The sequence below is a fragment of the Natator depressus genome, chromosome 1 (genome assembly GCF_965152275.1).
Source record: "Natator depressus isolate rNatDep1 chromosome 1, rNatDep2.hap1, whole genome shotgun sequence".
Lineage (NCBI taxonomy): Eukaryota > Metazoa > Chordata > Testudines > Cheloniidae > Natator > Natator depressus.
Genome location: NC_134234.1, coordinates 48,120,390 through 48,132,569, shown reverse-complemented (window position 1 = coordinate 48,132,569; position 12,180 = coordinate 48,120,390). Strand labels below are relative to the sequence as shown.

Genomic DNA, 12,180 nt, shown 5'->3' with positions numbered 1-12,180 from the left:
CAAATGTATGTAAAGCACTGAAATACAAAACAACTCAAATAACCCTTTTAAAATGGGAGGGCCATAAACTGCCCTGATTTACATCTTGTGCAATGCTATTCTGACTTGCTGAACATCTTTAAAGGCTTCACTGTAGAATCTAGGTAAGCCTCTGATATATGTCAAGAGATCCAGCTTCAGCAGAAGCCAATATTTGAAAGGAAGGACACAAATTTACAGGAAATGTACAAATCAGATATAGTAGCAATGGATGCATCAGAAATACCTATGCAGAAAACATTTTTATAGTTCATCTAATTCTGATCCAAGAGGCATAGATGCTAGAACTTCTAGATATGTCAAAACTTGAGTGAAAATTGGCATATACTTTGAGGAAGACAACGAGGTACAGTCTTAAGTGAAATGCTACCTGAAAAGAGAGAGAACTCTCTCTTTTCATATTGAAGATTTTATTCACCAATATGGCTACACTCCATAGCCTACAATTTTATTAATTTAACAATAAACTTACATCTATATGCCTTACAACTTACACGTCTTGATTAGAAATGTCAGTGAGTGCCCCTAGGACTGCACTAGACCTCAAATTGGCAACAGCCATTTTCTATTTAACCCAAACCAGCAAACTAACTTTTTAGAATGTTTATACATTAAATACAGACTAGTTTTACTTTTTAAAAAATAGGGTAAGCAAAATTCATTCTTGAGCTCTCCCTAGATTTGGCACCTAGCAACTCCAAGCTTCCGTTCTGCTGATATAAAGAGTGGTTAAAGCACTGGAAAAGATATCACACCCAATCCTGCAGTGAGCTGTGTGTGCATGGAGCCATACAGAGCTCACTGCAAGAGTAAATTCATTTTAATGAACAATTCTGCACTTATACAGGGTGAATTAGAGGGCCTACTACTGTATGTCTTTTTCGTATTTAATGTCTGTGATAGCATTATCTACTGCAATACTAATGGGAAGTTATAATAACGAAATATAAAATCTCTCTTTTAGGGGGCTGTGGGAAGCTATAAGCACTTTTACTTCAAACAAACCCAGGTACTCACCTGCTTCTATTTTCTTCTGACCCAGTTCTTTTATTGGAGAAGACAAAAGTGGCAATGTTGCACTCTGTTCTTTGAAAATCATTGGAGTTGAGGCCAACTGGCTATATGTAGAGAGTTTCCCCCTTGGAGTTTTAGTAGCACTTTGATCAAGCCAGCCAGCTCTGTATTCAAGTTTCTCTGATGTTTCAGATTCATAGAGTGGAGCTTCTGTGCTGAGTTCCTCAAACCAGTTGAGACTTATTGGCCCTAAGTCTATAAAGAAAAATATCACATTATTTTTATATGTAATTAAACCTAGCCTTATATATATTTGAGAAACCCTAACTTTATGTTAAATTGTCTGAATTCAAATCAGTTTAATACTCCATGAAGGACATTATACAATAGCTGAGATTGGACAATACTGGACATTTAAACCAGCCTGTTATAAAACCCAACAACACTCCTCTAACCATACATTTTTATATTGTAGTACTCCTTCCAATTTCGATGTTGACTCAACATCAGTTCTGTCAAAAATCAAACAATGTTGACTAAACTACTACTGTGGCTTTTTACCAAAAGAACAGTTACCCTTCAGTAACTGTGGCTCTTCAAGTTGTTGTAGTCTGTGTGGATCCCACTGTGGTGCACATAAGCCTCATGCACATGAGCTTAGATTTTTTTCTTTTTCTTTTTTTTTTTTTTTTGGCGGGGGGGGGACGGGACATCAGTGTCAGCCAGCGCAGCACACCTATGCTGTGCCTCCTTGTGCTGCCCTATGCAGGCATAAAGGGCAGAGGAGTCACAGCCTTCCCTTAGCTCCCTCACAGCTCAGAGCCCATGTTAGCTGAGACTCTGAAAACAGGAAGGAGAGCAGGTTGTGGCATCCACACTGACAACACCTTGAAGAGCCACAGTTACTGTAGGGCAAAGCAACTGTTATTTGCGTACGTCAGTGTGGATCCCAATATATGTGAATGGCAAACAGTGTCATCTCTACATAGTAGGAGCATCACAACTGCATCCGTCAAACACAGATAGGAGTACTGCTCTTCCAAACTTGCCGACTGATCTACTAGCTAAATCCAGTGCACAATGCTTGACAAATATGAAAGGGTGGCGCCATGTGGTTACCTTGCAGATTTCAGGTATCAGTGTATTTCAGGAGCAAGTAGAGGATGTTGCTTGTGCTCTGGTGAAGTGAGCCTTAATCGTCAGAGTGAGAGACACATTGCCCAGCTGGTAACCCAGTGAGATATAAAACATAAGCCATTTAGACAATCTTTGCAATGGCCTGGTCCTCGGAGCAGCCAGGTATGACCACAAACAGAGGTGGGGACAGTCAAAAGATTTCTGTCAATATCACATAGTTCATAGCTTCTTCTCCCCTGGTGTGGAATGTGGTTTTGGGAAGAACACAAGCAAGTTAATTGATTATTTTAAGTGGAACTCAGAAGTTACCTTTGGAATGCATTTTGCATGAGGTCTCAGTACTTCTTTGCCTTTATGGCATTAAGTATATGGGAGTTCTTCTATGAGCGCCTGAAGCTCACTTACTCTTCTGGTCAAGGTGATGACCAACAAAAAGGCAATTTTGAGAATAAAATAGTGGATGGAGCACTCCAAGAGGTGCTAAAGAGGTGCGGGGGCTGACTCCATAAATTTTAGGAGGAGGATGTTGAGGTCCCATTCTGAAGTAGATACTTTTCTCAGGGACTATATTTTCTAAATAGACAATCAACTTAATTCTCAATTACTGAGGGACAATCTCCACTCATTGATATACTTTGCTTTCCACAACCAAATCTCTGTATAACTTTTCATAAGCGATATACCCGAGTATTCGGATTCTAATATCTAAACTGTATTGTTAAATCTGTTCACCTAAATTTGGGTTATTGCTGATTATGTACTCTATGTATCATGTTTCAGAGTGGTAGCCATGTTAGTCTGTATCAGCAAAAAGAACGAGGAGCGCTTGTGGCACCTTAGAGGCTAACAAAATTTATTATTATGCTCAAATAAATTTTGTTAGTCTCTAAGGTGCCACAAGTATTCCTCGTTCTTTCTGTGTGTCATATGACTTCTAAAAACTAACTTTGTATTTGTGGATAATCTAAGCACTATACCCAGATGTACAGACACTCTTTCTCCAATCTATGTATTATATAAATTTTTTTTAACATTACCTTTAATAAAATTTTTAAATCTCTAACCAGTGATTAAGCATGCATTAGACTCTTAAGAAATTCTGACACTATCAAATGAGAGAAGACTAACAACTATCAGTGAATGATACACTGACAGTGCTCCCAGCTAGATCTTGACGTAGCTAAATGAAAATCCAGAGTGTTTTAGTTACAGCAAATACTCAAGAATCTTCAGTACTGCGGCCTGCAGCAGGTCTTGGCCACATCGGGCTGCCAATGTTAAGAACCTTTTCCATTTGAAGGTGCGGATAGCTTCCTGCTCTGTGCCAATGTTTCCTGAACATGCTAGGTGCAGTTCCTTTCTGAGATGCTCAATCAGCCAGCATCCAAGCCATCTGGTGTAGTGACCTTGGGTCTGGGTGGAGTACTTGAGCTGATCTTTGATGACAGGTCTGAGCAATCTGGGAGACTGACTGGTGATCACGTGGACATCTGTAACAGGTCTGTCAGCCAAAACTACCTCGGCCAGCAGGGAGCTATGAGAATGAGCATGGCCTGGTCTCGTCTAGCTTTGGCAATCACCATGAGGATTAACAGAATTGGTGGGATAGCATATAGAAGGACTTGATTCCACTGCAGAAGGAAGGCATCTGGTAATGATCCAAAAGTCATGCCCCCTCTGGAACAGAAGTCTGAACACTTGGCATTGTCCTTGATGGCAAACATATCTGTCAGCAGCATCCCCTACTGATGAAATATCAATTTGGAGAGCAATTTCTGCAGTGTCCTCTCGTGGTTGGTGATGGACTGCTCAGGAAGTTCAGTGCGTCGTTGAGTCTTGCGAGGTGCAGAACTACCAGGATTATGGCATGTAAATTGCCATCTTAAAACTCTAAGGTATTTATATGCAGTTCCATATCTCTTGCATCTGTAAGTGGTCCAGGTGGGCTCCGCAGCCTGTCCCAGATGCAGCAGTCACTAATGCCCTGGATAGCAACTGGGCCACAAATGGCACCCCTTTTAGGGCATTGTCAAGATGCAGCAAACAGTGCAGCACCGCAAGGACATAAGGAAGTATTAGAACCTTCTTTGTCGGTGACTTTGCAGGAGAATAGAGTGACCAGAGTCAGAACTGTAGCAGTCTCCGGAGAATCTGGCAACCAGCATCACATAAATATAAGAGGGCACATGGCATAATGCTGCAAGGCAAATCTGTACCATTGTAGCCAGATGAAATTTACTGTATTCAGTAATGTCTGAAGGGAGAGGAATCGGTCCTTAGAGTTCATAAGACACAGAATCTATCCTGGACCCTATCTCTGTGATGAGATAGTGACGATTTATCATATTTCTCCAAGCAGCATGAGGGCACAACTGAAACTTGTCAAGGTCTCCTGATATGATCTGCCTCTGATAAGCCAGTCAACCATATATTATATATATAAAGGCAGTACCTTGTACTGGTAATGATTTGATCTCAGCATAAATTTCAGGTAATTCCTGTGGGCTGAGTGGATGGCAAAATTGAGAGTCACAAGCCAGTCATGAGTCTGAAGCGAGGGAATGGTGAAGGCAAGTGTTACCATCTTGAATCTGAGGCAGCATATGAATTTGTTTAGTCTCTTCAGGTCTAGCATAGGACAAAGAGAATGAGGGAATGCCAGAAGTAGAAGCCTCTTCCCCAGTATTCCTGGGGAACCTCTTCTGTGGTTCCTAGATGAAGGCCACTTCTTTTTGTGGAAAGCTCTCATTAGTAGGGTTCCTGAAAAGGGATAGAGAAGGGTATGGCAAGGTGCCAAACACAGCAAATGGATGAGGCAGCCATGGGTGAAAATGTCCAGCACTTATTTGTCAGCTGTAATCTTTGACCATGCCTGATTGAAGAGAGTAAGAATTTCCCCAGGCCGACTCTGGAATGGCCTTGATGGGGCTCTCAACACCCCTATCAAGCCTGCTCCCTCTCACAGGGAGCCTGGCGTGGGACAGAGGACAATGACAGGTGCCTCCTGGTGTGACAGGGCCACTTTCCAGGTAGTGTTCCAGTTGGTGACTGAGGTAGTAATATAGCATTCTGTGTCTTTGTGGGAGCTGGTACCAAAAGGGCTTATGGTATGGCACTGAGGTATAGATCCCTAAAGATCTCAGCATTGCACTCAAATCCTTGAGGGAATGGAGTGCATTGTCTGTCTGCTTGTGGAAGATCGCCATGCCTGCAAAGAGTAGGTCCTCTTTTGTCACCTAGACTTATTTCAGAATCCCAGATGCCTGTAACTAGGAGACCTGATGCACTAGGACTTCCTTAGCCATGGATCAAGTTTCTGTATTAGACTTGTCTGTTGCTCCTTGTAGTGCTGTTTTGGTACCATCTCCCTCCTTGATGGTGTGTCTCAGCTACTCCCTATAGTCCTACGGGACCTTTTGTAGTAGGAGATCACCCTCTCCCACATCAGAAAACTGTATTTTACAAACAGTAGTTTGCAATGTATGCTGGAGGGAGGATAAAAGTAAGGCTTTGTACTGTAAAGGCCCAGTTTCTTGAGGGCCTTATCTTTTGTAGTTCCCTTTGCGGCTCTGATCTTTTCCTGGACTGCAGATACCACAAGTGACCCTGGTGACAGAGTGGTAGATACACTGGAGGGTAGGGATAGGATACAGGGGCCCTAGACAAATTAGAGGATTGGGCCAAAAGAAATCTGATGAGGTTCAACAAGGACAAGTGCAGAGTCCTGCATTTAGGACGGAAGAATCCCATGCACCGCTACAGACTAGGGACCGAATGGCTAGGCAGCAGTTCTGCAGAAAAAGACCTAGGGGTTACAGTGGACGAGAAGCTGGATATGAGTCAACAGTGTGCCCTTGTTGCCAAGAAGGCCAATGGCATTTTGGGATGTATATGTAGGGGCACTGCCAGCAGATTGAGGGACGTGATCGTTCCCCTCTATACGACATTGGTGAGGCCTCATCTGGAGTACTGCGTCCAGTTTTGGGCCCCACACTACAAGAAGGATGTGGAAAAATTGGAAAGAGTCCAGCGGAGGGCAACAAAAATGATTAGGGGTCTGGAACACATGACTTATGAGGAGAGGTGGGGGGAACTGGGATTGTTTAGTCTGCGGAAGAGAAGAATGAGGGGGATTTGATAGCTGCTTTCAACTACCTGAAAGGGGTTCCAAAGAGGATGGATCTAGACTGTTCTCAGTGGTAGCTGATGACAGAACAAGGAGTAATGGTCTCAAGTTGCAGTGAGAGAGGTTTAGGTTGAATATTAGGAAAAACTTTTTCACTAGGAGGGTGGTGAAACACTGGAATGCGTTACCTAGGGAGGTGGTGGAATCTCCTTCCTTAGATATTTTTAAGGTCAGGCTTGACAAAGCCCTGGCTGGGATGATTTAGTTGGGGATTGGTCCTGCTTTGAGTAGGGGGTTGGACTAGATGACCTCCTGAGGTCCCTTCCAACCCTGATATTCTATGATCCTATTCTATGATTCTATGAATTGGTTTGTTTTACAGTTAGAAGGGAAACTGGACCCATTTTGCTAAAAACAGCAATATAGAAGTTTAAAAAATAAGAAGTCCTTCTCAAAACGAATAAATCACAAAATACAGTATGTTTGGAAAAAGAATCATGACCACTAGCACTTCTGAACCTAGAGCGGGAGGCAACTTAAAAGTGAAATAATTTTTAACATTGACATATAAGAGACTAAGGCCTTGATAACATTAAGTATGTTAAAATATTAGAGCATTTATGAGTCTTGAGCCATTATTAAAACCATTTGGAAATTACAACCACATCTTGTGGATAAAGAACATAGGAATCTAAGGAGACAATCAAGTTAAACTAAACTCTTCATTGGGATATACAGTTTATTGCAAATGCCTACAGAATACAGCACCCTGAAAATGCCTCTGATTACAATATGCTTTCAGTACTTTATTTTAATCAAATGAAATAATAGCTGTACCTGATTCACTGCATCGTGCCTTAAATATTTCAAAGAAAGTTGGTCTTTCCACAGGTTTGTCAGCCATTTTCTTTTCCATAACATCACTGGTATGCTTGTTAAAGAAGCCTGCAAAATTATATCAAAATGGTTTGATACTCAGCTATCCAAATGGCACTGCCAGGTAGAAGTCCATGGCTTCCATTCCCATCAGGGGTCAGCAACATGTCCATACACGGACACAAGTGTCCGTGGTAAAAATTTTGAAGTCTGTGGTAATTTTTCAAAAAATTGAATGACTGAATGACATAACTCCCCCACCCCACAATGTCCGTCACTATTAGCACAATAATTTTCTCGAGTGTCTGTCACACAATGTGGTGGTGCTGACCGGATTCCCATTTTTTTGCTCCTCAGGGAGTGATGTAAGGCAGCACACACTTAGCCCAAGGGAATGACCTTCCTAGCCAATTAGTTGTGGTGACAGATTATAAAGAGGGTTCCATCCAGTCCTACATGGCAGAATTATAGCTGCAATGTATGCACTCAACACAATAATGGGCATAGCATAAAAACCTAGACAAAAATAGTATGATCTCCAGTGTGTGAAGTTTCACAGCAGGGAAAGGAAAAAGAACTCAACTCTATCATAGAAGACAAGAACACCATGCAAAATACAGAATACTTTGGTAAAGTTTTACACTAAATGAATCAGTGTTTACAATGATTCTTGATTAATAAGGTATATCACTTTCTATATAATTAGGACATATATACACAGTGAAATCTGAAAGGCTGTTTTTGCTGGCAGACGCATCCACCAAATAAGAATGTGATTGAAATTGGAATACCAGCTAGACAGAGACTGCCAATTTCAAAAACATACATCTGTATTGTTGATTTTTTTTAAACTACTGCTAAAAGTAACAACTAAGATTACTGTAGCAATTTTTCAGTTTATTTACTTTGTGCAATTGAAAGCATTTTAAGTAGAGTCTATTTTATTGTTTCCTTTTGGATAGTCTGTCAATTTCAGCTATGTGGGTACCAGGGGAAACAAACATTTTTTAAAGTGGGAAAATGTTATTACAAAACCACAAAAATTGGCCAAGGAACTGAAAGGTAAGAATACTTGAAAACTACTTGTAAGTTTTTAAAATTACTAATTTAAAAGTTAAGGCCTTTTAATTTTCAAATGTTTGACTCTGAAAATTTTTGCCACATGCATTTATGTGACGCTCTTGTGTAAAATAAGTTTTAGAAGACGGTTGATCTTATTTTACACCATGGGTCTGTAACATTATCACTGATGAACCATGTCGTTCCTCGATTTGCCCTCAAAATACCTGCATAGAGAATTTACTTTTGGGGGGATGCAAAGATGATAGTAATGTTCAAAAAATGCATTTTCATTTTATTTTATTCAGAAAAATTCTATATGTTGTCTACACAGGCACAGAAGGGAGCCAAATCCCAGTGTGGGATGTTGCCTCAGAAGTGCTTTGTGAAGTTTAGCCTACATTCACCCTACTCTAAAAATAACACAGAGAGAGAGAGAGAGAGACCCATTTTATTCCTGCTTAACTTCTCTGTGACCCTGTACAAAAGGACAGCTGATCAGAAATCCCCCAAACTTTCTCCCCCTTCCCCAGGATGACAAGAAACACCTTCACTGGGAACGGATTTTAGAATCAGTATTTCAAATGTAATACAGATGGGAGGAAATAACTGGGCCACCCTCACTTCCCTCTAACACTCAGTGCTTTGAGCAGGGGATTGGGCTAGATGACCTCGTTAGGTCCCTTCCAACCCTGATATTCTATGATTCCCCTTCACTGGGGTGTATAGCAGAGAGGACATCTACAGCTGGAATCATCTCCCACATGTGTGAGTCCAGCGCTCGGGAGAGACTTTTTAAATATCAGTATTTCCAACTGGCAGCAAGAGGGAGGCAGAGTGACCAGGAAGCAGTCCTCTGTGCCTCCACGCACCCCGCCCTCTGCCACCCTGGGGGTGGAGGCTCCCAGGGATCATAGAATCTCAGGTGAAAGGGACCTCAGGAGGTCATCTAGTCCAAACCCCCCCCCAAGCAGGGCCAATCCCCAATTTTTGGCACATGGCCCCCTCGAGGCTTGAACTCACAACCCTGGGTTGAGCAGGCCAATGCTCAAACCACTGAGCTATCCCTTCCCCCATCCTATGCGTGCCTGAAGAGGAGAGGAATCAAATCCAACACCTCCCCTGCCCGCCCCCGGCGATGCCCCTCCCAAGAGCAACCCCCTGCCCCCGGCGATGCCCCTCCCCCCCGATCCAAGAGCAGCCCCCAGAGAGAGCCCCTGCAGACTCGCCGCCGGGAAGCGGCCACCGGGGCCCGCACACGGAAGCATCGAGTCCCCCAGCAGACGCGGGGCTAGCCCGGGACGCGCCCCGCACTTGCCTCAGCGCTGCCGCTTCCACAACATTCATTCGCCGCGCACAAGCGCTGGCGCCAAATCCCCTTGCGCCTGCGCCGCGAAGGCCGTTTCTAACGCCACACCGCCGGCTCCCTACTGCGGCTGCGCTACAGTCAGCGCGGGAGGGTGGGGCTGGGCGGTAGCGCTGCGCTCCGCTCCCAATGCGGGCTGCGCCTCTGCGGGGTGCGGGTGAAACGCAGGCTCAAGCGTGTGAGGGGAGGATTTAGACAGGGGAATTGAACGATTATTGTCAGCTCAAAACACACCGCGCCGTACATCCCCTAGAGAATAACACCCAGCAACACCCCCTGGAGAGAGACTGTAACACACGCAGCAACACCCCCGAGGGAGAGAGAGAGAGAGTAACACCCAGCAACACCCCGTCTAGAGAGACTGTAACACACACAGTAACACTCCTCTAGAGAAAGAGGGAGCAGCTGTAACACGCAGCAACATCCCCTGAAAAAGAGACTGTAACACACATCGACATACACCCTCCTAGGGGGAGAGAGACTGTAACATACAAAGCAAAATCCCCCCGAGCGAGAGAGACAGTAACACACACAGCAACATCCCCCCTGTGGAGAGAGACCATAACATGGCGGTCATAGACGAACTGAGAATGGGTTAGAGGAAAAGTGGAAGTAAATTCTGGCTGTGGGGAAGGGGGACTACAGGGATAGGGGAAGAACCACATTGTAGGATGGGTAGAGGAAGAGACAGGTAGGTATATGTTGGGGACAGGGTCAAAAGGAGGAGTTAGGCAGGGAAAGAAATGTCTGTGACCTCTAAACACACTTCCTTCCACAATCTGAGAACCCAAGATTCCTGCATCCCAGCTTTTCTCTGTCATCTGCAAATATCTATGTATCCCACTGGTAATATGTGTGTCTTATCCCTCTGTAGTGGCTGGTCCACATAGAGGAGGATAGCCTACTACAGGTATCAGTTACTCCATTAGCTCAAGTGGTAGAAGTCTGTACAGTGGATGTAAGAGTCCCAGATGTGCTGATGACCCAGGAGGAGGGTCAATATGGTTATAAATGAAAAAAAAACCCTCGAAATTTCCACTTTAAAAAACAAGCTATGGTAAAAGAAAGCTAAAGTTGCAAAGTCATGTACTCAAAATCTAGGAAATTCTAGTCTTAAGGGTTCCTGTGCAATCTTCATTTGGCTACTTGTGTGTATGCATATCTTTAACTACATAATCACATACTATTTTTCCAGCCATGTCCGTATGTCATTCAGCGCACCCTATGGATGGTGCTCACTGAATGAGCAGCTATTCAATATTTCTGTTTATCCTCATCCCTCAATGTGTGTCCCCACCATACACTAACTGCAGAATCATTTATTTACTCTTGACAACACAACTCACTGGGATAGGACATCTTTCCACATGACCAAAACTGAAAGGAGGATTTAGCTTCCAGAAACTCTTTCGTCTCAGTACCTCCCATTAGAGATTACAGTGTTTACTTTGTGGATGTACTGCATGAAATTGTCCATATAACAACAGTCTTAACAAAAACAAATTTTATTCAAAATAGAAAGAACATATAAGTAAAATAAAATTATTTGCTTAATGTATCTACATTTTTACTTCTCATAAACTAGAGTACATAAGGTATTCTCAGCTTCATTATAGATAAAAAAGAAAGTAAATGGTTTACATCCTTTGAAAGCAAACCCCTCTCTCTTGCCACTGTCTAGTAACTAACTGCCCTTTATGTCCAGAGATCTCTCTTATCAGAGCCCTCCCATCCAGGCCACTATTACCATTTCCCATCACTTACCTACACACAGAGTAATAATATAAGAATTGCCATATTGGATCAGGATCCATCTGGTCCAATATCCTGTCTCTGGCAGTGGCCAACACCAGATGCTTCAGAGGAAGATGCAAGAAACCTTACAGTAGATGTACCAATGGGCAGAAGAATAAGCCCCCCTATAAAGGTCTCATCCTAATCCCTACTAGTTAGACATTGTCTTAAGCCCTGAAACACAAGGTTTGTGTCCTTTTCAATACTTTTTGTTAGTATTAATCAGTATAACTCTGCATATTCTTGTTATCCATAAAGGCATCCAATCTTGCTAAATTCTTGGCCTCAACATCCTGCGGCAATGACTTCAGAATCTAATTTCAACTTGTGCACATTAAGCAGAAGTCTTAACTGAGGTGGCCACAATGATGCCTCATCTTTCCTGAATTGGTACAGTTAATTTAGAACTCTATAAGGTGTCTGAATAGTAAATTTTTCTCCTCCAATGTGCAGAACTTTGTATTTCTCAATATAGAATTTAAGCTGATATCGTGTTGCCCATTCACCTACCTTGGTTAAGTCTCTCTGCGTTTCCTCAGCCCTCTTTGGTGCTGACTAATATAATAACTTGTGTCTTCTACAAATTTTGCTACCTCTTTGACAAGGTCCATCACAAAAGGCTTTTGAGCAAAGTAAGCAGTCATGGGATAAGGGGGAAGATCCTCTAATGGATCAGTAACTGGTTAAAAGATGGGAAACAAACGGTAGGCATAAATGGTCAGTTTTCAGAATGGAGATAGGTAAATAGTGGTGTCCCCCAGGGAAGGGG

The 12,180-nt window shown here is 42.9% G+C and overlaps 1 protein-coding gene across 1 annotated transcript in view; it reads right to left on the bottom strand.

Annotated features, from left to right (window-relative positions):
* The window catches only part of BRCA2 (BRCA2 DNA repair associated), an 86,906-nt gene extending 79,674 nt beyond the window's left edge, over positions 1 to 7,232 (bottom strand). Inside the window, exons 1-2 of the mRNA XM_074959363.1 lie at positions 7,154 to 7,232; positions 1,057 to 1,308 (exon numbers count right to left, since the gene is read on the bottom strand). Of these exons, the coding sequence (XP_074815464.1) occupies positions 1,057 to 1,308; positions 7,154 to 7,232 (331 nt within the window). The remainder of the gene's footprint in view (positions 1 to 1,056; positions 1,309 to 7,153) is intronic.
* Positions 7,233 to 12,180: the final 4,948 nt, after the last annotated feature.